Source organism: Papio anubis, chromosome 20, assembly GCF_008728515.1.
Source record: "Papio anubis isolate 15944 chromosome 20, Panubis1.0, whole genome shotgun sequence".
In the NCBI taxonomy this organism is placed as follows: Eukaryota; Metazoa; Chordata; class Mammalia; order Primates; family Cercopithecidae; genus Papio; species Papio anubis.
Genome location: NC_044995.1, coordinates 16,880,531 through 16,905,847, shown reverse-complemented (window position 1 = coordinate 16,905,847; position 25,317 = coordinate 16,880,531). Strand labels below are relative to the sequence as shown.

Below are 25,317 nucleotides of genomic sequence, written 5' to 3'. Positions count from 1 at the left end.
AATCAACTGAAGATGGATTAAGAACTGAAATCTAAGAACTGAGATCTAAGACCTGAAACTATAAAAATTCTAGAAGATAACATCGGAAAAACCCTTCTAGACATTGGCTTAAGGAAAGATTTTATGACCAAGAACCCGAAAGCCAATGCAATAAAAACACAGATAAATAGGAGGGACTTAATTAAACTAAGGAGATTTTGTATGGCAAAAGGAACAGTCAGCAGAGTAAACAGACAACCCACAGAGTGGGAGAAAACATTCACAATCTGTACATCTAACAAAGGACTAATATCAAGAATCTACAATTAATTTATACAAACCAGCAAGGACAAAAAACCAAATAATCCCATCGAAAAGGGGGCTAAGGACATGAAAAAACAATTCTCAAAAGAAGATATGCAAATGAGCAACAAACATATGAAACAATGCTCAACATCACTAACGATCGGGGAAATGTAAATCAAAAGCACAATGCGATACCACCTTACTCATGCAAGAATGGCCATAATAAAAAATCAAAATAATAGATATTGGAGGGAATGAGGTGAAAAGAGGACATTTTTACACAACTGGTGGGAATGTAAACTAGTACAACCACTACAGAAAGCAATGTGGGATGCCTTAAAGAGCTAAAAGTAGAACTACCATTTGATCCAGCAATCTCACTGGTATCTACCTGGAGGAAAATAAGTAATTATACAAAAACGATACTTGCACCCGCATGTTTATAGCAGCATAATTCACAATTGCAAATGTGTGAAACCAGCCCAAATAACCATCATATAATGAAATACTACTCAGCCATAAAAAGGAATGAGTTAATGGCATTAACAGCAACCTGGATGGGATTGGAGACCATTATTCTAAGTGAAGTAACTCATTAATGCAAAATGAAACATCATATGTTCTCACTCATAAGTGGGAGCTAAGTGATGAGAATGCAAAGGCATAAGAATGATACAATAGGCTCTGGGGACTTGGGGGAAAAAGGGTGGGAAGCGGGTAAGAGATAAAAGGCTACAAATTGGGTTCAGTGTGTACTGCTCGGATGATGGGTGACTCCATATCTCACAAATCTCCATTAAGAGAGTTACTCAGGGAACCACATACCACCTGTTCCCCAAGAATCTATGGAAATAAAAAAATATATTTAAAAAAGATCACAGTGGAGAAGAGCACGTAGGATAAGATATGTCATTATGACCATCTTTGTAAAATACCATTTGCCAGATTCTTCAAGGCAAAATTTAAAAAAAAAGAAAACACTGCTCAAAGAAATCTGAGGTGAAACAAACAAATAAAAAAAATTCCTTGCTCATGGATAGGAAGAACCAATATCATTAAAAGGGCCATAATTCCCAAAGCAATTTGTAGATCCAAAGTGATTCCTGTAAAATTGCCAATGACATTATTCAAAGAGCTATGTAAAACTATTTAAAAATTCATGTGGAACAAACAAAAAGCCCAAATGATCAAGGCAATCCTAAGCAAAAAGAAAAAAACTGGAGACATCATGCTACTTGACTTCAAACTATACTGTGAGGCTACAATAACTAAAACAGCATAGTATTTGTAGAAAAACAAACACATACGGAACAGAGAGACCACAAAGAAGGCCACAAACCTGCAACAATCTGATCTTCTACAAAGCTGACAAAAACAGGTAATGGGGAAAGGACTCCCTATTCAATGAAAGGTTCTGCGATAACTGTTTAGCCATATGCAGAAGATTGAAACTGGATCCCTTCCTTATACCATTCACAAAAATCAACTTAGGATGGATCAGAGACTGAAATGTATTACCCCAAACTATAAAACCCTAGAAGACAACCTAGGCAATGCCATTCTGGATATAGGAATGGGGAAGGAATTCATGATGCAGATGACACAAGCTATTGCACCAAAAGCAAAAATTGACAAATGGGATCTAATTAAACTAAAGAGCTTCTGCATAGCAAAGGAAAACTATCAACAGGGTAAACAGGCAACCTACAGAATGGGAGAACATTTTTGCAAACTACGCATCAGACAAAAGGCTAACATTCAGCATCTATAGGGAACTTAAGAAATATACAAGAAAAAAAAATTTGATTAAAAAGTGGGCAAGAGATATGAACAGTCACTTCCTAAAAGAAGATATACATGTGGCCAACAAACATATGTGGAAAAGCTCAACATTTCTGATTATTAGGGAATGCAAGTCAAAACAACAGTTTTGATACCATCACATATCAGTCAGAACAGCTATTATTAAAATGTCAAAAAGTAATAGATGCTGGCAATGTTACAGAGAAAAAGGAATGCGTATTCACTATGGTGGAAGTGTAAATTAGTTCAATCACTGTGGAACACAGTGTGACAATTCCTCAAAGACCTAAAAACAGAACTACCAATTGACCCAGCAATCCCATTACTAGGTATATACCCAAAGGAATATAAATTGTTCTACCATAAAGACACATACACATGTATGTTTGTTGCAGCACGATTCACAACAGCAAAGACATGGTATCAATCTAAATGCCCATCAATGGTAGACTGAATAAAGAAAAATGTGGTACATATACACCATGGAATACTATGCAGCTATAAAAATAATGAGATCATGTCTTTTGCAGGAACAAATATGGTGGGTCAGACCTGCTTCTTGACAGACAGCCAGGATTCACAGAAAACTGGAGGCCATGGTTGAGTATTCACTCTCTGCTAAGGCACAGTAGCAAGGCAAATGCTTTTTCTCAAATGGAGAGAAGTTATCTACAAAGGATGACATGTCTTTGCTCCACATTTTCCAGATCTGTGCTATGACTCTCCTGTAGGAGCCTGCCAAAATTTCCAAGAGGATCTCTACCTGCCACCAACACTTCTATCAAAGAGCATAGAGTTTTCAGAGAATAGACAACTCATAGCCTCAGGTCAGTGACTGTGGCTCAGTTTCCATCTGGGGATGAGGGGCAGAGCATATCCCTGCATGGGGGAACAAGGAGCTGAAGCAGCCCCACAGGGATGAAGCCTGCAGTATCACCAGGAAGGCTTCTGTCTGTCCTGGGAAAGGTGGGAAGAGAGTTGTGTGTGTGTCCTGTGTGTGCACTACACGGGAGGGACCTGCTCAACGTGCTGTGTGCTTTGACCTCAGCAGGGACCCACAGCTGCAGGTTGATTTCCACACTGGGACAGATAAGAAGTCAGACATTGCCTTCCATTTTGGAGTGTACTTTGGGAATTGAGTGGTCATGAACAGCATGTGTGTGGAGCCTGGAAGCATCACAGAAAATCTGAGGGTATGCCCTTTAAGGATGGCAAACAATTTGACCTGCACATCTCAGTGCTGGACAATGAGTACCAGGTGAGTATCCCAGGGGCTTTCAGTGTTTGGCCTTACTGGGATCCCAGAGCAGGAGGCAGCTGTCTGTAAGCTGGCCCCAAGAGTCCCTTGGGGCCCATCTCCCATAACTTCCCCTGCCCCAGACTTTTCATCACAGAGCACCCTCTGCTTGCACTGCCATCCTCAGCTCTTTTCCCAAATTTGACCAGGGTCAAGGTCATCTCACCTGTCATTTCCCCCAAAGTGAAGAATCTCCTCTGTCTTTTCCCATAGTGCTCATTTCTAGTGATGATGTACTTATATTTTCATTTATCCAAAATGTAGAAAATACACATGTAAATAAAATAGTTTCAGTGAGCCAAAAATTTAGTCTTTCTCTCAGGATTGAGCCCCAATTTTACTCCCCAGTACAATAATATTACTGGCTTCTCTACTCAAATTATGGAGATAATCTGCTTACAGAAATATATAGTTTTATGTTTTCATTTCTTTCTGAACAAATGTACTTTAGGAACTGAGGTGGACTGCTTGTCAAACACTATATTTTGCAAAGTCATCTATTTATGGTGCTGCGTCAGTTTTTAAACACTGCACAATATTCCTGTAGAATGGTTACCAAAAATTATTGAACTTTACTCCTTTGATGGACATTTAGACTGTTTCCAGTATTTTGCTCTCACAAATGATGCTGTATTAAGCTTTCTAATCAATCTTTTTTGTTATCAAACTCCCAGTAGTTGTATTAAAGAATAATCACAAAGAAATGAAATAACTGGATCAGAATTGTGTGCATTTTAAATATTGTAAATTAACACCTAAACATTGACTGTTTTATAGCTTTAGTAATAAATAATATTTCCAACCTTCCTGACATTTTCAAATGGGTAAACCCAAAGATTAACATTTTGTTCAGATTTAAGTGAGTAATCCTTTAATATGCCTATGAGTTGTTCAAAATAATATACTATGTCTTGCAATACCTATTGTGTTCTTTCTCTGTAAAAACACTTGGATTTCATTCCTTGCTAACCCCTTGGCAGCCCCCGGCAACTCCAAAGAGAAAGTGGGCCATCAGTGGTGAATGGCAGTCATAGTCTGTGTAACTGAAAAGTATACATTCAATGAGCATTGTTGATCACGAACCCTTTGTGAACCCCTGTAGAAGACGCAGGGATTCAAATTCATGACACAGAGTCTGGCATATTCCAGGCTAGAGAAGAGGTTGAGCAAACAGGAACTGTGTGACACAGAGTGGTAGAACTTCCCTGGAGTAATGAGAGGAAGGAAACATGGGAAATAAAATGAACAACTGTCTGAAATAGGCACAAAGGTAGTCTGTAGATAGAAGTATGTCTACTGGTTTCTGATGTATAATTGGGAGTTTTCTGGTTGGTTGCTATAGGCACTAGGGCTGAGGGGAGATAAGACTGATAGCTTGTTTTGTTGCATGCTGTATTTCTGATGCATTTTTCCTCTTGCAGGTAATGGTCAATGACAAACAGTGTTACAGTTTTGCCCATCAACTCCCATCATGTTACGTGAAGATGGTGCAAGTGTGGTGGGATGTCTCCCTGACCTCAATGTGTGTCTGTGATTGACAGTGATGTCCACACTCCCTGCTACTGAGGAGCAACAGAAACTCCCCATTTCTCTGTGACTGTGGTATCCCAGAGCCTGCTAAGAGAATGATCTCTCCTCACGCCTTCCTCTACACATGGTCAATAAAACTTCACTAAATTATCCAGGATCTGGTTCTCACTCTACTGGGGAAAACGACAAAGTGGCACAGACACACAAGTGAAACAGGCAGTGAGTCACAACACCACTGGAATATCTGAGATGACAAAACAAACAACATTCTCTATAGCCCATACTTTACGTCAAACACTCTGAACTAAAATTCTTCTTTCACTTTAGATGACTCATTGCAGTGAAATGTTAGGGATCTGTTTACAACCACACAGGCTTTAGGGAGAGACTTTGTAATCTGAGGAAAGTCAGGTGAAATATCGTAATTCTTCGCTCATCCTAAGAATGTTTCTTGTGTCTTGAAACTGCCTGGAATTGTGTGGGATGCACTGGAGGAATTGGAAGAAAAATTTGAGAATGTTTACATCTAAATTTTCAATCCAAGCAATAGTTAGAGAATCACAGTTCAATGATTTCCTTTTAAGAATCCATTTTTTTTTCAAAATAATTTTCTGGTTTTTCCATTTTATGTGGGAAGAATCCTGAGATTTCTCTTTGTAAACAAATGGTCATGGTTTAAGATCAGAAAATAAGTGGTTTATTGGTGGAATGAACACAATTCATGCACATGGGCACTGTGAACAGATTCTACTTTGCTGCTGTTACTGTTGGCATTGCAGCACAGGCAACCTCCCCACACATGTTGGCTTAAATCAATCATTTATTCTGATTTCTCTGAGTTTTGAAGGTTTAGTGGACTCATGTAGGTGATAGATTATGCGGTGAGTGTCTCGATTTTAGAAAGATCTATAGTCAGAGATTTCAGAAGATGCTTCACTCATGCCCAACTCAACATTAGGGTGGCTGAACACCTGGTGACTGGTTGTTTGTTTCCTTCCCTATCTTATCTCCACATTAGTGCCTTGAATTCCCTGAATTCCTGAAATCAGAATCAATGATTGGCTTCCACCAATGAAAAGCTTCCAAAAGTCTCATGAAGAAGGTGCAAGGCCTTGTAGGCCTTAGCTTTGAAAGGTAGACAGTGTGACTTCTATGACATTATATTGATCAAGGTGTCATGCAGAAAGCCCAAATTAAGGAGAGGGAATGCTACAAGCTATGGTTGTTTTGACTTGTCATCATCGTTGGGCCATTTGTGGAAATTATTTCCACTTAGCCCCCACTGGCTCATACACTTGCCACATCCCCAAAACACTTACCTTCTGAAAAACCACAGAAACCAATACAATACAAGAATAGGCTCAGAGTGAAGTTCAATATTTTATTATTTAAATCAGGACCTGGTGTTTAGAGGTGAGAACAAATTATCAGGTGCACTTTCTCTCAACATGTTCCCTAAAGGGATAAATTATCTGCCCTGAACAAATCAAACACACAATACTGAAACAGACATAATAAAAATGCAATGATCGTATCTATTTTATAGTGTAAACAGAAAATAGACAGCAGTCATTGGTTTACATCATTGCTGAAACCAGCCAGATGCCTAATTTCATTTCTTCTGGGAATGTTTTTCTCAGCAATTGGCTCCACCCTCCGTTCTCAACTTCTCAGAATTCCCACCAAGATGGCAGAATCACAGCCCTTTTCCCTCTACAAGAGCTGTGATTATCTTCTCTGTTGCACATCTGGAGAACCACTTAGGAGAAACAACATATTACCTACAAACGAAAGAATGCAAATTGAAGAAGCTTCCATCAAATGGCCTCTCTTGACAGGGCTCATCTCAGGTCTGCAAAGGACAAGAACTCTTCCTTTTTTATGGCTACATAGTATTCCATGGTGAGTATGTGGCACATTTTCTTAATCCAGTCTATCATTGATGGACATTGGCGTTGGTTCCAAGACTTTGCTATTGTGAACAGTGCTACAATAATCATACGTGTGCATGTGTCTTTATAGTAGAATGATTTATAATCCTTTGGGTGTATACCCAGTAATGGGATTGCTGGGTCAAATGGTATTCCTAGTTCTAGATCCTTGAGGAATTGCCACACTGTCTTCCACAATGGTTGAACTAATTTACACTCCCAACAACAGTGTAAAAGCATTATTATTTTTCCACAACCTCTTCAGCATCTGTTGTTTCCTGACTTTTTAATGATTGCCATTCTAACCAGCATGAGATGGTATCTGATTGTGGTTTGATTTGCATTTCTCTAATGACCAGTGATGATAAGCATTTTTTCTTATGTCTGTTGGCTGCATAAATATCTTCTTTTGAGAAGTGTCTGTTCATAACCTTTGCTCACTTTTTGATGGGGTTGTTTTTTTTTCCCTTGTGAATTTGGTTAAGTTCTCTGTAGATTCTGGATATTAGCCCTTTAACAGATGGATAGATTGCAAAAATTTTCTCCCATTCTGTAGGTTGCCTGTTCACTCTGATGATAGTTTCTTTTGCTGTGAAGAAGCTCTTTAGTTTAATTAGATCCAATGGGGATAGAATTTTTAAGGAATGGACAAGTCATAGGCCCAGGTAAATTAGAGTGGCTCACTTTTGATCTTGTGATGAGGGGCAGAGTGTGTCCTCACCTGGGGGAACGAGGAGCTAAATAGCCCCACAGGGACCAGGCCTGCAGTATCACCATGGAGACTGCTTTCTTCCCTGAAATGGGGGAAGGGATTTGTGTTTGTGTTAAGTGTGTTCCCCACAAAGAAGGGGCTTGCCTAACACTCTGTGTGCTTTGCCCAGAGCTGCAGATGGATTTCTACACAGGGACAAATAAGGACTCAGACATCAGCTTCCATTTCTGAGTACACTTTCACCATTGTTTGATCATAAACAGCTATGTGTGTGGGACCTGGAAGTGTGAGAAGAGATGCCACAATGTGCCCTTTGAGGATGGCAAAACATAATCTGAGCATCTTGGTGCTGGACAATGAGTACCAGGTCAGCATCCTAGGAGCTCCCGGTACAAGGCATCCATGGGCTCTCAGAGCAGCAGGCAGCTCTCTCTGACCTGGCCTCAATAGTCCTTCAGGATCTATCTGCCATAACTACTCCTGCCCTGGGCTTTTCATCACGGAGCACCCTCTGCTTGCACTGCCATCCTCAGCTCTTTTCCCAAATCTGACCAGAGTCAGTATCAGCTTACCTGGCATTTTTCCCAAGAAAGAGAATCTCCTCTGTCTTTTCCATTGTTCTCCTTTCTATTTGTGCTGTTATTTAAGTTTTCAGGTAGTGGACTGACACAATATTCATAAGAATAAAATTGTTTTAGTCAATGAAAAAATAAGTCTTTGTCTCACTCCTGGACCCAATCTTACTGCTGAGAATATTACCAGTGTTTTATTCTCCTTCCACAGGAAATCTCTGCTTATGGAAACATATAGATTTATTAATTTATTTGTTTTCAAACAAATCCTGGTATATGTTGCTCTCCACCTTACACTTTAGGAACTGAGTTGATTTGTTGTCAAAGAATACATCTTGAAGACATCATCTATTGATGGTGCTGCCTCAGTTTTCAAAGGTTGCATAATGTTGCATTAGAAGGATTACCAAAAATTGTGGACCTTGACTTTTTTGATGGGCATTGAGGTTATTTCCAATATTTTTCTCTTGCAAATGGTGCTGTATTAAGACTTCTAGTCAATTCTCTTGTCATTATTCACCTCTGTTACTTATATTGAAAGATATCACAAAAAAATGAAATATGTGCATTTTAAATTTAACGAATTAACACCTATAAAGTTACTTTACAACCTTAGTAATAGAGAATATGTCCAAATGTTCTGGCTCTTTCTAATGGGTAGGCGAAAAGATTCACATTTTATTCAGATTCAAGTGAGGGATCTTTACCTATTCTTAGAAGCTGTTCAAAATGATATTCTATGTTTTGCAACACTTGTCCGATTCTACCTCTCCAACAGCACTTGAGTTTTATTCTTGGCCACCATCAGCCCTGATCTAGGCAACTCCAAAGAGATACTGGGCCATCAGCAGTGAATGGCAGTTGTAGTTCGTGGAACTGAAAGATATACATTCAATGAACATGGTCTAGCGTTAACCCTGTGTGAACCCCTGTACGAGATGCAGGGATTCAAGTTGGTGAAACACAGTCAGTAGCCATGGGGATTTTCCAGGATAGAGGGGAGGCTGAGCAAACATAGACCATGTGTCACAGAGTGGTAAAGCATTTCTTGAAGAATAAGAGAAAAATTAGAAATAAAGTGAGCAACTGTCTAAAATAGGCAAGAAAGTTAATCTGTAAACAGAAGTGTGTGTCTTGGGTTCAATTATATAACAAGGAGTTTTCTCACGGTATGTTGTAAGTACTAGGACAGAGTAGAGAAGAGGGTGAAAGCTTGTTTGAAGGCATACTGTCTTTCTGATGCATTTTTCTTCCTGTAGGTAATAAGAAATAGCCAACACTGTTACAGCTTTGTCCATCAACTTCCACCACGTTCTGTGAAGACAGTGCAAGTGTGGAGAGATGTCTCCCTGACCTCAATGTCTGTCTGCAATTAAGGGAGATCACCACACTCTCCATTGTTGAGGAATCCCTTTTCTGTGTGACCATAGGATCTCCAGAGCCTGCTAACAGCATGACCTCTCCTCACGCTTTCCCCTACCCTTGGTTACTAAAACATCACCAAACTACCCAGGATTTCTTTGGTTCTTGCTTTAAGGGGGAAAGAGAAAGTGGTCATCCCCAAGAGGACCTGAGGAATTCTATGGGAGGCATCCAGAAATCAAAGAGGAGAAATCTTCTTGTGACTCCAGGAGTGAGTGACAATGTGCCTAGAATGTCTTAGGAGTCATTAGGTACAGCATCCTTCTATGGCACGTCGTTGACGTCAGTGACTCTGAAACAAAATCCTTACCCAATCTCAGATGACTCACTGCATTGAAATGTTAGGTAGCTGTTTACAGCCACACAGGTGTACCTCGTGGCTTTAGGGAGAAATTTTGTAACTTGAGGACAATCTGGGGGAATTTCCTAATTCTTTCCATTGTTCTCAGGATATTTGTTGTATATAAACATGGTGCTTCCATGCAGGAACTTTAGAAAAAGACACATGTCTGGTGTGAAAATTTTAATTCAAGCAATTATTAGGTAAACATAGGAGTCCAAAGATTTCTCTTAAAGAACTCTAATTGTTGATATTTAAAAACAACTGCGAGATTTTTCTGATGTTTGTGGCAGAATCCTGGAATTTCTATTTGGAAACAAATAGTCATGGGTTTAGACCAGAAAATATGTAGTTTATTGTTTGGATGGACACAATTCATACACATGGACACAGTGAGCAGACCTTGCTTTGCTGCTGTTTCACTAGGCATTGCAGCGCAGCAAACCTCCCAACACATATTGACTTAGAACAATCATTTATTCTGATCTTTCTCAGTTAACTGGACTCATGTGGGTGGTAGATTATGTGGTGAGAGTCTCGTTTTCTGAAGAATCTTTTAGGCTGGAATTCCAGAGGATGCTTCACTCATGTCTGACTCAACACTGGGGCTGGGTGAACACCTGGGGGCTGACTGGTTATTTCCTTTCCTACCTCACCTCCCAATCCATGCCTTGAATTCCCTCAAATCATGAGAGTCTCGTGGTTCTTGGACTGAATGAATGATGATTGGCTTCCACTAAAGAAAGCCTTCCAAAAGCTCAGGAAGAAGGTACAAGGCATCACAGGACCTAGCTTACAAAGGCAGACAGTGTCAGTACTGTGACATTGTATTGAACACAGTGAGCTATACAGACAGCCCACATCAAAGGTAAGTGATTCCACAAGCTGTGGTTATTTTGACATGTGGTCATGAGGGAGCATCCTTGGCAACTATTATCACCCAGTCCTCAATGACTTACATGTTTCCCACATTCCAAAACCACTAATCCTGTAAGGAACCACTGAACACAACAGAACTACAGAAACAGGCTCAGATTGAAGTTCAGCATCTTATCATCCGATTAGGATCTGCTGTCCATGAGGTGATTACAAATTATCAGGTGCACTTTCTCTCAACGTATGCACTAAAAGAATACATTATCTGCCCTATACAAATCAAAATATTAGACTGAAACAGATATAGGAAAATGCAGTGAACACACTTATTTTAGAAAGGGAAAAGATAATAAACAGCACTCTGAAAGCAAGATGGGTCACCAACAGCTTTACTGGAACCACCCACGAAAATTCAGCCAGGGTTCTCACTCTTGTTACATCTGCTCAAACCAGCATGGCCTTCTCTGGATATACTGTCTTGATATCTGCTGCTTGTGTTTTTATAAGTACTTAAAGGATATAGGTTTCATTAAGTTGGACTAAGTGATCTTCTTTAAATTGATAAGCAAAACATGCACCCAATGAATGAAACTGTGCTAGTTCATTGAACATAAATAAAAATTAAAGAGACAAATAAAAACAAACAAGAACAAAAAAGAAAATAGGCAGCAGTCACTGGTCCACATTATTGGACCCTATTTTCATCTTCTCTGAAAATGTTTCTCTGCAACAATTGGCTCCACCATCTATTGTCAGCTTCTTGAAGCTCCTAACAAGATTGCGTAGTGACAGCCCTTTTCTTTCTACAAGAGCTGTGATCATTTGGATCATAGCACAGATAGAGGACCACTTAGGAGAAGATAAACAGTATATTACCTAAAAGCCAAACAATGCAGATTGAAGAGGGTCTCATCAAATAGCCTCTTTTTCTGCGGGGCCCATCTCAGGCATAATTTTGGTCATCGTCATCCTTTCTTCCCATGTTCATTGTCACAGCTTGTTCAACAGCAACCTTACTCATGGGTGTGCCTCTCTTTTTGCCCTCCTTTAACTTAACATCCAGTTACCTTGAGGTGTCAATGAACAGTAAATAACACCTTCATGCCTCACTTCTTTGTTTCTTTAAAGTGTAAACTGAAATTTCCTCCCCTCTCACTGGAAAATCTCAGCTTCTTATTAGGTACACTGACCTCCATATATCATCCCTCTCACAGTTTTGGTCACTTTCTGTTTTGTTGATGGATCATAGGCCCTCTCATCTGCATGGAATTCAGTTTTTGGGGGAGTTAGGCAATTCTTGCTCAAAGTGGGTAAAGACTATCTTGGAAGCCATGTCTTTCTTAGAATAACATGAGTTTGATTTCATATCTACATATCCCTGGATGATGCCCATTGTATTTGAATAACCTACAGGGTCCTACATGCTGCCCCTGCTAGACAAACACACAGTGACTGACTTTTCTTAACTGATATTCACCAGCTCAGTTCAGTTCACATAGGCCATTTGTTATACTCATCTTTATACTACCTACTATCCTGTGCTTATGGTGGCCAGGAGTGACGTCTCAGATAAAAAGAGAAGATATAGAGACCAGGAAGCGATGTCCAACAAACGAACTTTAATTTGCCTCTGGGGACCCGCTCAACATCTTTTTCATGCTCCTCAACCTAAATTCACTAAATATAGCATTCCCACTAAATATAGTATTACTCAAAACATAGAAGGTTATTCTGGACTCTAAAGCCTTGCCTTCTGAATGGTCTGTGGGGCTTTTTCAGTTTTTGCTGAAAGTCCCCAAAGAATAAATCTACTCTTTGAAAATGTCCTTGATGCCAAAGTCCATCAAAACTGTTTCCTCTGTGGTGCTGTCCGTGGTGCTGAACACTGGTGCTTCTAGGCCTGTATTTGCAAGTGAGCGGCCAATAAAACAGAATTAGGAGATAATTTTTTTGTTTTGTTTTGTAGTTGACAAATTGCAGCTCGAAATATGCATGATATATGGAGCAAGAATTGAATCTGGATTTTCAAACCACAATTTCTGCAATGCTCTCTATCACCACTTTTATTCAGCATAGTATTTGAAGTACCAGCCAGAGCGTTCAGCAAGAGAAAGCAACAAATGGCATCCAAATACAGAACGAAGTTAAACAATCCATGTTTACAGACATGATTCTATATCTAGAAAACCTCACAGTTCCCACCCAAACTATCATTAAGCTGGTAAACAACTTTCGCAAAGCTTCAGGATACAAAATCAATATGCAAAAATTACTAGAAGTCCTATATGCCAATGACAGTGAACTATAGGGCCGAATCAGGAATGCAATTCCATTCACAATTGCCATGAAAAGAATACAATACCTAGGAATACAGCTAACCAGGAGGTGTAAGATGGTACAAGGAGAATTACAAAACACTGCTTAAAGAAGTAGAGATGACCCAAACAAATGGAAAAACATTCCATGCTCATGGATGGCAAGAATAATGATCATTAAAACAGCCACACTGCCCAAAGAAATGTACAGATTCAACAGTATTCCTATTGCACTATCAATAACATTCTTCACAGAATTAGAAAAATCTATTTTAAAATGCATATGGAACCAAGAGTAAGCTGAATAAACCAGACAATTCAAAGTAAAAAGAACAAAGCTGGAAGCATCACATTACCCAACTTCAAGCTGTACTATAGCTTGAAGTAACCTTGAAGAAAAGGAAAAATAGACAAATGGATCAATTTAAACTAAAAAGATTCTGCACAGCAACAGAACCTATCAACAGAATCAACACACAACCTACAGAAAAGGAGAAAATATTTGCAAATTATGTATCTGAAAATTGTCTAATATCTAACATCTATAAGGAACTTTAACAACTTTACAAGAAAAGAACAAACAACCCCATAAAAAATGGGCAAAGGGCTGGGAGCAGTGGCTCATGCTTGTAATTCCAGCACTTTGGGAGGCTGAGGACTGCTTGAGTCCAGAAGTTCAAGACCAGCTTCGGCAACATGGCAAAACCCTATCTCTATGAAAAATAGAAAAATTAGCCAAGTCTTGTCTCGAGCACCTGTAATCTCAGCTACGTAGAAAGCTGAGCTGGGAGGATTGCCTGAGCCCAGGCAGAGGTTGCAGTTAGCCGAGATTTCACCACTGCACTTCTGCCTGGGTGTCATAGTGAAATCCTGTCTCAAAAAAAGTAGACCAAGAACATTAATAGACAGTTTTCAAAAGAAGACATACAGGTGGCCAACAAGCAAATGAAAAGAAGCTCAACATCCCTGAATGTTAGAAAAATGCAAATCAAAACCGCGATGAGATACCATCGCTCACCAGTCAGAATGGCTAGTATTCAAAAGTTAAAAAATAACAGAAACTGGCAAGCTTGTAAAGAAAAGGGAACACTTACACATTGTTGGTGGCAGTGTAAATTAGTTTACTATTGTGGAAAAAAGTGATGATTCCTCAAACAGCTAAAATAGAACCACATTCAACCCAGCTATCCCATCACTGGGTATATACCCAGAAGAGTAGAAATCATTCTACCATAAAAACATGTGCATGTGAATGTTTATTACAACACTATGCACAACAGCAAAAACATGGAGTCAACCTAAATGCCTATGAAGGACAGACTGGATAGAGAAAATGTGGTGCATATACACCATAGAATACTATGCAGCCTCAAAAAATGATGAGATTATGACTTTTGAAGGAACATGGATGGAGCTGGAAGCCATTAACCTTAGTGAACCAATGTGGAAATGAAAAACAAAACTCTGCATATTCTCACTTAGAAGTGTGAGCTAAATGATGAGGCCCGTGGATACCAAGAGGGAAACAACTCCACTGAGGCCTACTTGAGGATGGAAGGTAAAAGGCGAGACAGGAGCAGAAAAAATAACTATTGGGTACTAGGCTTAGTGCTGTAAATAACCTTTACTGCAAACCCCCATGACATGAGTCTCCCTGCGCATGTACCCCTGAACCTAAAATAAATGCTTAAAAAACAAACAAAAAACCAATCTCACTTTCTCCTGGAATCTACAGCAGAAACAGTGTCTCTGAAACTTTGATTCACATGGACATTAAGAGAAAGGAGAGAGTATTGCTAGAGTCCAGGTATGGGACAGACAGATGAGAGCAGCCCTCACCTAGTAGAGCCAAAGGGCTTAGCGTAGGGCAGGTTCATGCAAGGACTTTCTCTACCTCTCCCCCGGATCATCCTGAGGATCAAGGTCAGTGCTGTCCCAGAATATTTAAAGGCGAAAAGAACAATTTAAAGGCAGAATGTATGATTCGTAGGTGTCTCTTTCTAATAAGTGTGGAGAAGAGGAATGCAGACTATGGGGGTGATGGTCCCTTTGGTGAGGTCTGCACAGCTGGTACGCAGTACCAGTTACTCAGGAGACTGAGCTGGGAGGATCACCTGAGCCCAGGAGCCAGAGGTTGCAGTGAGCCTGAGTGTCAGAGTGAGACCTGTCTTAAAACAACAACAAAAGGCGAGCAAAGACAGGAACAGATGGTTTTTCTTTTTCTGTTTTTTTTTTTTGAGATGGAGTCTCGCTCTGTCCCCCAGGCTGGACTGCAGTGGCGCGATCTAGGCTCACTGCAAGCTCCGCCTCCTGGGTTCACGCCATTCTCCTGCCTCAGCCTCCTGAGTAGCTGGGACTACAAGCGCCCGCCACCACGCCTGGATAATGTTTTGTATTTTTAGTAGAGACGGGGGACACTTTTCAAAAGTAGACTTACAGGTGACCAACAAGTATATAATAAAGGCTCAGTATCACTGAACATTAGAGAAATGCAAATCAAAACCACAATGAGATACCATCTCACACCAGTCAGAATGGCTTTTCTTAAAAAGTCAAAAAAGGACAGATGCTGGCAAGGGTGTGGAGAAAAAGGAGCAGTTACACATTATTGGTGGCAGTGTGAATTAGTTCACACATAGAGGAAAGCAGTGTGGTGATTCCTCAAAGAGCTTATACAGAACTACCATTAAACCCAGCAATCCCATTACTGGGATAGGTGTATACACTATTGTATACACAGAAGAATATAACTGATTCTGCCTTAAAGACATATGAACATGAATGTTCTTTTCAACACTATGCACAATAGCAAAGACACAGAATGAGCCCAAATGCCCATCAAGGACAGATTAGATACAGATAATGTGATACATATGCACAAAGGAATACTATGAAGCCCTAAAAAAGAATGAGGTCATGTCTTTTGCAGGAACATGGATGGAGCTGGAGGCCATGAATCTTAGTAAACTAATGCAGGAACAGAAAACCAAATACTCCATGTTCTCACTTATAATTGTGAACTAAATGATGAGACTCAGGGATACCAATAGGGGAACAACACACACAGAAGCCTACTTTATGGTGGAGGGTGAAAGGTGGGATAGGAGCAGAAAAAACAACTATTGGGTACTATGCTTAGTACCCAGGTGAAGAAATCTTATGTACCACAAACCTCATGACACGACTTTATCTGCATATGTACCCCTATAATAAAAGTAAAAAAAAAAAAAATTAAAGAAAAAAAACCAATCTCACCTTTCTCCCAGAATCTACAGGAGAAACAGTATCTCTGAAACTTTGTTTTACATGGACTCCAAGACAAAGCAGAGAATGTAGTTAGAGTCCAGGTATGTGACAGACAGATGTGAGTGACCCTCACATGGCAGAGCCAAGGGGCCTAGTGTGAGGCAGGTTCATGCAGTAACTTTCTCTACTTCTCTCCTGAGGATCAAGGTCAGGAGGATCAGACCTTCAAAGGCTCTCCCAGAATCTTTAAATGCAAAGAGAATTGCCTTCTAGGTCTAACGTCTTTTTCTAAAATTCCCAATTTACTTTTAGTCATTGTACAGATTGAGAGAATGTACACCTTCTGGCTAGATTCTGCACAGTGGAGAAAATGCTTGAGAGGCACAAAGAGAAGCTTTACAATCACTACCCCTCACTCCATCATCCTATCCCTGGTAACCCAATCCACAGCCTGGTACCTCCACTACTGTCATTTCCACTGCCTTACAGCAAACAGCTATGGTTGTGACCGAGTTTCTTCCTGACATCTGAGTCTTTCTCCTGCTACACGGAAAGCTTGCTGGGAGGGGCTTGGAATCTGGCATGAAGCCAGAGGGCATCTCTGAGTTGCAGCATTTAAATGATCCCACTCAGAGATTCACACAGAAGACTGGACACAATTCCGAAGAGTCGCCCAGAAGGAGAGAACAATGTCATCACTACCCGTGAGTTGAAAAGGCACAGACTTTAACCATCTCAAGTCACATAAACCAAGAAAGAAACAGGGGAGATTTTCTGAGATGAAAATATGAGCACTCCTACTGCGAATGCTTTCCTGAGAGGTGTGGTTGTGTGGAAGAGAAACCCTGAGGCTGTAGTATCTGAGATGACTGTGGGGTGTGAGGTGGGGATCCTGGACCAGTGTAACCCTCTGTGAGTGTGTGGTGGTATCTGATGAGGGTAAACTCTGCTGAGATTAAGTGACTTTAGGTGGGAGGTGGATGCCCCACCAGGATGGGCGGGTGTGTGAGTGAGTGTAAGTGGTTGAGTGTGCTTTGTCTTCCTGTCTGTGATGTGAGTGTATGTTTGCTCACAGCCAGACCAGTGCATGGTCATCTTTATGTGCACAGTGAGCAGGTATGTGAAGCAGCTGTGTGTCTTTTCATGTGTGGCAATGTGGATCCCAGATGGCTTAACTGGTAGGGATCTTGGGGATTGTGAGTTACCAAGGACTAGTTTCAGGTCACTTATGAGAGCGAAATGTAGCATCGGTAGATGTCTTCCCAGTAAGAGTAGGGAAGAGCAATGCAGACTATGGGGGTGATGGTTCCTCAGGTGGGGACTGCACAGAGTGACCACTGGCTTTGGCTTCCCAAGCTCAGCTTCCTTGCCCCAGCTCAGCCTGTTCTTCCCATTGTGGAACAGGAGAGTGTTCAGACACTGATTTGCCAGGGAAGAATGTTAGAGGCCATGGTTTCAGCGACTGAACCACGTGAAATATTCACGGTAAGCTCTGTCTGAACTGAAACTAAACTTGTTCCTCCACTCATGAAAGAAAAAGCTCTGTTTGAATTCAGACAGAGTTTACTGTGAATGTTACTCAACAAAGCAGCTGGGTTCACTGGCTCATGGCCATCACCCCACCAATTTGGGAGGCAAAGATGGGAGGGTAACTTGAGGCCAGAAGTTTGAGACCAGTCTGGGCATCATAGTGAGACCCTTTCTTTGAAAACCTTTAAATATCAGACTGGCAGAGTGGCAGGCACCTTTCGCCCCAGCTACACAAGAGGGGGCAGATGTGTGAGGCTCACTGCAGCCCAGGAGTTCGACGTTTCAGTGAGCTGTGATTGCACCACTGCATGTCAGCCTGGGTGACAAAGCAAGACCCTATCTCAAAAATATGGAAAAATCATCAACCACTTGTAGTAGTCGTAGAAATCAATCGTTCCCTCTAGTTATGTCCCTGACCCACAGGCTTCATATGTGCAAGTACTGAGGCTGTGCTGTCAGCAATGTGTCCGCTTCTGGGAAGGACGTCCATTGCCCTTGATGATTGTGATGCATGTGCCTCCCACACACAGGCGTTTCCTGTTCTTTCATCATTTCTCTCTTTTTCAACAAGTGTTGTTTCTCACTGGACTGAATTTCTAAATTCTTTCACCCTCAAGTCTTGTTTTCATTTTCAGAGTTGAAAATAAGGCAGGTCAATGTCTCAGGAAGACTCCCCTGTTCTGTTAGGTCACCCCTAACAGACCCTACACATGCCAGGGATTAGAGTAGAAGTTTTATATATATTAACTCCTCTGTTACTGAGAACACCCTACAAAGTAGGAATTACTGACAATCCTCCTTGTTCTGGGGAAACCGAGGCAGGGAGGGTTAAGTAATAGATCTAAGATTGCACTGCTAGTAAGCGGCAGAATGAGGACTGGAATCCAGGACGCCTGGCTCTTGAACAATTGCTCCTACCTATGGGTCCACCATATCTTCAGGAATATGGGGCCCTGACTGTGGTAGGGTGAAAGGGGAGAGGCCTCAGAGTCTGCCCTGTGATCTCTAACCTCCTGCACCATGGGAATCTGTTACAATAGGGGAGGCTGACCCTTTACCTCTCAATCACTCTCAATACCCTGGCAGGTACCATACACACTGCCTGTTTCCTTGTCTGTTGGTTCCTGCGTGATAATCACAGGGACACCGATCCTCACTTTTGTGTGAGTACTCCATGGTCCAATGGAGGGGGTGGAGGAGAGAAGGGGGAATATTTGCTAAGGGTGTGACCTTATGTGTGAGTGATGTGGAAATGTCTAGTTGGCATAATGAAGACCTCATGCAAGTGCACGCCCTGGAGACCCTCCAGCACCAGGCATGAGACCTGCAGCAACTGCATGTGGGCCAGCCATGGGGACTAGGGGAGGAGGACACTCAGTGGGTTGGGGCCGTGGCTCTTTATTAAAGGGCATAGAATTTCCAGGAAATGAACAGGTCGTAGGCCCAGGTCCCTGACTGGTGCTCAGTTTTTGTCTGGGGATGAGGAGCACAGCCTCTCTCTGCCCGGGAGCACGAGGAGCTGAAGCATCCCCACAGGGACCAGGACTGCAGTATCATCAGGGAGACTTCTTGCCCTGGGTAAAGGGGGAAAGGGATTTGTGTGTGTGTTGAGTGTGTGTCTGCACTATGAAGGAACCTGCCCAACGTGCTGTGTGCTTTGACCTCAGCAAGGACCCACAGCTGGAGGTGAATTTCTACACTGGGACGGATGAGGACTCAGATATTGCTTTCCAATTCCGACTGCACTTTGGTCATCCTGCAATCATGAACAGTCGTGTGTTTGGCATATGGAGGTACGAGGAGAAATGCTACTATTTGCCCTTTGAAGATGGCAAACCATTTGAGCTGTGCATCTATGTGCGTCACAAAGAATACAAGGTGAGTACCTCAGGAGCTTCCAGCACTGGAGCTTTGTGGGCTCCTAGAGGAGGCAGCTTTCATTGACCTGGTGCCACCAGTCCCTCGGGGCCCATCTTCCATAACTACTCCTGTTTCAGGTTTTCGTCACAGAGCACCCTCTGCTTGCACTGCCATCCTCCGCTCTTTCCAAAATCTGACCAACATCAAGATCGGCTCACCTGCCATTTCCCCCAAAGTGGAGAATCTCCTGTCTTTTCCCATAGTGCTCATTTCTACTTATGCCATTCTTTAAATTTTCATTTAGCTGAATGTATACAATATACTTAAGAAAAAGGTGGTTTTAATCATTCAAAAATTATGTCTTTGTCTAACTTTTGGGCCCCAATTCTACTCATAAGAACAGCATTACTAGAGTTCCGCTCTTCTTCAGAAAGAATCTTTTTTTTAAAAAAATTTTTGAGACAGTCTCACTTTGTCATCCAGGTTGGAGTACGGTGGTGTGATCACAGCTCATTGCAAACTCCACCACCCAGATTCAAGCGATTATCTTGCTTTAGCCTCCCAATAGCTGGAATTACAGGTGCATGCCATCACACCTGGCTAACTTTTGTATTTTTAGTAGAAGCAGAGTTTCACCATGTTGGCCAGGCTTGTCTTGAACTCCCAACCTTGCGTGATTTGCTCACCTTGGCCTCCCAAAATACTGGGATTACTGGCATAAGCCACTGTGCCCAGCCTTTCAGAGGAAATCTTTGCCTATGGATGGATATAGCTATGTCTATGATTTCATTTGTTTCTAAGCAAATTCCAGTATAAGTTGCTCTACACATTACACTTCAGGAATTAAGTTGATTTGTTGACAAAGAATATAGCTTGAAGACACTATCAATCCATGGTGCCACTTCAGTTTTTAAAGATTGCATAATATTCCATTAAAAAGTTTACTCAAAATTATTGAACTTGACCCTTTTTTGGGCATTAAAGTTTTTTCCAGTATTTTGCTCTCACATATGATGCTGTATTAAGTTTTATAGTCAATCCTCTTGTCATTACTAATTTCCCAATACTTATACTGGAAGATAATTAGAAAAAAAATGAAAAAACCAGCTCAAAAATGTGTAAATTTTAAATTTGAAAAATGTACATTAAGAAGGGGACTTTCTCTATAGCCTCAATATAAGGAATATATCCATACTTTTTGGTTTTCTCTAATGAATAGGCCAAAAGATTCACATCTTATTCAGTCAAGTGAGGGATCTTTTTCTATGCTTAAAAGTTGTTGAAGATAATATCCTATGTTTTACAAGACCTGTCCTCCCTTAACTCTCTAAGAATCCTGGGTTTCATTCTTTGCCACTACCATCTCAGATGTAGGCTACTCCAAAGAGGAACTGTGCCATCAGTAGTAAAAGGCAGTCACAGTTCATGGAACTGAAAAGTATGTACTCAATGAACATGATCTAGTAGTAACCCTGTGGCAGGTCCTGTGTGAGATGCAGGGTCTCAAGTTCCTGAGACAGAGTCCCTGGTGATGGGGATCTTCCAGGTTGGAAGGGAGGCTGAGTAAACAGGGACTGTGTGACATGGTGTATAACTTCACTAGGGGAATGAGAGAAAACATTAGAAACAAAATGAGCAATTGTCTTAAATAGGCACAAAATGTAGCCTGCAAACAGAAATGTGTCTACTAGGTTCACTTTTGTGTAACTAGGAGTTTTCGTGGGGAAGGTTATTTGTACTAGGTCAGAGAGGAGAAAGGGCTGAAAACCTGTTTGGTGCATACTGTCTTTCTGATGCATTTTTCCTCTTGTAGGTAATGGTAAATGGCCAACGCATTTACAACTTTGCCCATCGATTCCCGCCAGCATCTGTGAAGATGCTGCAAGTGTTGAGAGATATCTCCCTGACCAGAGTGCTTATCAGCGATTGAGGGAGATGATCAGACTCCTCATTGTTGAGGAATCCCACTTTCTACCTGACCATGGGATTCCCAGAGCCTGCTAACAGAATAATCCCTCCTCACCCTTTCCCCTACACTGGATCATTAAAACAGCACCAAACCCCACATGATTGGTTCTTGCTTTAAGAGGGGAAAAGAGGAAGTGGTCATCCCCAAGAGGGGCCAGGGCATTCTATGGGAGGCATCAGGAAATCAAAGGGGATAAACCTTCCTGTGACAAAGGGAGTGAGTGACAAGGTCCCTGGAATGTCTGATAAGACATTAGAAACAGCATCCTTCTATAGTATGTAGTTGACGTCAGACAGTCTGAACCAAAATCCTTACCCCATGTCAGATGACTCACTGCACTGAAATGTTAGGTAGCTGCTTACAGCCACATAGGTGTACCTAGTGGCTTCGGGCAGAAGCTGTAACTTGAGGAAAATCATATGGAATTCCTTAATTTTTTTTTATTGTTCTCAGGATGCTTATTGTGTAGGCACATTGTGAAGTTTTCAATCTAAGTAGTAGGGAAATACTGGAGCCCAGTGTTTTCCTTAAAGAATCCCAATTATTCTTATTTCCAAATATTCAAAGATTTTTCCATTTTTTGTGTGCAGAATCCAGAGGTTTCTCTTTGGAAGTAAATGGTCATGGTTTTAGATCAGAGAACATGTAGATTATTATTGGAATAGACATAGTTCATGCACATGGTCACAGTGAACAGACCCTGCTTTACTGCTGTTCCAGTGACAAATTGTAGCATAACAAACCTCCCAACACATATTGACTAAAATCAATCATTTATTTTGATCTCTCCCAGCTTTACAGGTTTATTGAACTCATGTGAGTGGTAGGTCATGTGATGGGAGTCATGTTTTTAGAGAAATCTTTTAGCCTGGGATTTCAGAGGATGCTTCACTCATGTCCAAGTCAACACTAGGGCTGAGTGAACACCTAGAAACTGGATGGTTATTTCTTTCACTACCACACCTTTCCATTCATGCCTTGAATATGTTCAAATCAGGAGAGTCTCATGGTTCTTGGATTTAATGAGTGGTGATTGCCTTTCAGCAAAGAAAGCCTTTCAAAAGGCTCATGGAAACAGTGCATGGCATTATAAGACCTACCTTTGAACGGCAGACAGTGTCACTTCTATAGCTTTACATTGACCATGGTGAGTCACATAGACACCCCTAATCAAAAGGAGAGGACTCCACAAGCTGTGGTTATTGTGACTGTAGTCATGAGGGGCCATCCTTGGCAACTAGTTCCATTCAGTAGTTACTGGCTTATATACTTCCCACATACCAACAACACTAACCCGTAAGGGATCTCTGAAGGCAATACTACAGCAGGAACAGGCTCAGAGTGAAGTGCAGTATCTTATCTAATCAGGATATGGTGTCTATCAGGTGACTAAAAATTATCACTTGCAGTCTCTCTCAACATGTGCACCAAAGGGACATACCATCTGCTTTATACAAATGAAACCAAAAAGACAAAAGGAGACAGGAAAAAGGCAATGAACACACCTACTTTAGAGGGGCAAAATGAAACAGACAGCATTCTCTAATCCATATCACTGGTGAAACCAATCAGACAGTTATTTTCATTTTCTCTGGGAATGTTTCTCTGTAGCACTTGTTCTCACCCTCCATTCTCAGATTCTTGGAGTTCCTACCAAGATGGCAGAATGACAGACCTTTCCCCAATAGAAGAGCTGTGATTATCTGCTTCATAGCATGTATGGAGAACAACTTAGGAGAAGAGAAACAACATATTATTTAAAAATCAATGAAGGCAGATTGAAGAGAGTCCCACTAAATAGCCTCTCGGTTTGCAAGGGCCATCTCAGGTGTCATTTTAATCATTCTCATTGTCTCTCCCCATGTTCATTGCAACAGTTTCTGCAACTCCAACCTCACTCATAGGTATGCCTCTCTCCTTACCCTTCCTTTAACCTAACATCCAGATACCTTGAGATGCTAACGCACAGTGAACGACACTCTTCATGCCTCTCTTCCTTGTTTCTTTCCAGTATGGAATGAAATTCCCTCCCCTCACACTGGAAACTCTTGGGTTCTGATTAGGTACACTCTCCTCCTTACACCTTCCGTTTCACAGTCTTGATCACTTCTCTATTTTGATAATGGATTATAGGCCCCATCACCACCATGGAATTCATTTTTTTGGGGAATTATGTAATTTGTGCTGTGAGTGGATGAAAACTATCCTGAAACCACTGACTTAATGAGCAGAAAATGACTTGGATTTCACATCGACTTGCTGCTTGCCCGGCAGTCATTTTATTTGAATAACCGAGATAATTTTACATGCCGGCCCTGCCAGGCAAACACACAGTGACTGCCCTTTCTTGAATGATATTCACCAGCTCAATGCACTTCCTGAAGGTCATTCGTTACATTCATCTTTATTCAGCTGCTACTCTGTGCTCATGGTGGCCAGGAATGACATCTCACATACAAAGAGATTACATAGAGTCCAAGGTGAATATTCAACTGATAATTTTTGAATTGCCTCTGAAAATCTACTCAACAACTTTCCTCCTCCTGCTCAATCAAAATTCATTGTCTTCTCCCAGCAAATTTGGGATTGCTCAAAAAGCAGAAACTCTTTAATGAACTCTAAAGCCTCCTCATCTCAAAGGTTTTTTGGTCTTTCCAGTTATAACTGAAGCCCCCAAAGAATAAATATACTGTGATAATAATGTCCTTAATGCCTAACTCTGTCAGCGTTGCGATTCCTCTGGGATGCCATCTGTGATGGTGCTAAACATTCGTGTATGTGGGCCTCTATTTGCAAGTGAGGGGCCCAAGAAGATGGAATAAAAAGGAAATTAAAAAAAATTTTCCCCAATTTATTTATTTTCACCATTCTTTAACTTTTCTTTCAAGTTCAAGTGTACATGTGCAGGTTTGTTGTGTAGGTAAACCCCTTGTCACGGGTGTTCGTTGTACAGATTATTTCACCATCCAGGTACTGAGCAAACCAAAAAGTAGTTATTTTTTCTGCTCTTCTCCCTCTTCTCACCCTCCACTCTCAAATAGGCCCCAGTGTTTGTCATTTACTTCTTTGTGTTTATGAGCTCTCATCGTTTAGCTTCCACTTATAAGTGAGAACATGAAGTATTTTTCTTCTGGTCCTGCATTAATTTGTTGGCGATAATGGCCCAGCCTCCATCTATACCCTCAAAGATGACCTTGTTCTTTGTGGCTGCATAGTATCTGTGGCGTATACAAAAATCGGTCATGAGTATTCCATGGTGGTGTATATGTAGCATTAGTATCCCTATGTATATGTAGCATAGTATTCCATGGTGTATATGTAGCATAGTATTCCATGGTGTATATGTAGCATAGTATTCCATGGTATGTAGCATAGTATTCCATGGTGTATATGTAGCATAGTATTCCATGGTGCGGCGTAGCATTAGCATTCCGTGGTGTATGTAGCATAGCATCTCGGCGGCGTATATGTAGCATTAGCATTCCATGGTATATGTACCGGCTGCATAGTATCCGCGGCGTATATATACACCGGCTGCACAGTATCTGCAGGCATATAAAAATCGGGCTTACATCCATGGTGATGAAAGCATAGTATCCGCGGCGTATATATGAAGCATTAGCATCCCG

General features: G+C 41.2%; 1 protein-coding gene and 1 pseudogene across 15 annotated transcripts in view; both read left to right on the top strand.

The window, feature by feature from the left end:
* The window catches only part of LGALS14 (lectin, galactoside-binding, soluble, 14), a 114,659-nt gene extending 90,266 nt beyond the window's left edge, over nucleotides 1-24,393 (top strand). For 4 of the 15 annotated variants that reach the window (XR_002518783.2, XR_001897520.3, XR_004180210.1 and 1 more), the window contains 3 exons: nucleotides 2,796-2,915; nucleotides 3,137-3,346; nucleotides 4,807-5,065. Coding sequence is in view for 7 of the 15 variants with exons in the window: in XM_017951936.3 (XP_017807425.1) it covers nucleotides 6,603-6,817; nucleotides 19,527-19,737; nucleotides 21,533-21,649 (543 nt within the window). In the remaining 8 variants the exon portion in view is untranslated. Of the gene's footprint in view, nucleotides 1-2,618; nucleotides 2,688-2,795; nucleotides 2,916-3,136; nucleotides 3,347-4,806; nucleotides 5,135-6,555; nucleotides 6,818-16,970; nucleotides 17,034-18,945; nucleotides 19,023-19,526; nucleotides 19,738-21,532 lie in introns of those variants that run through there. The other 11 variants (XM_017951936.3, XM_009194447.4, XM_031659025.1 and 8 more) reach the window with 7 other exon arrangements.
* Nucleotides 10,754-12,739, top strand: LOC108583280 (annotated as a pseudogene).
* Nucleotides 24,394-25,317: the final 924 nt, after the last annotated feature.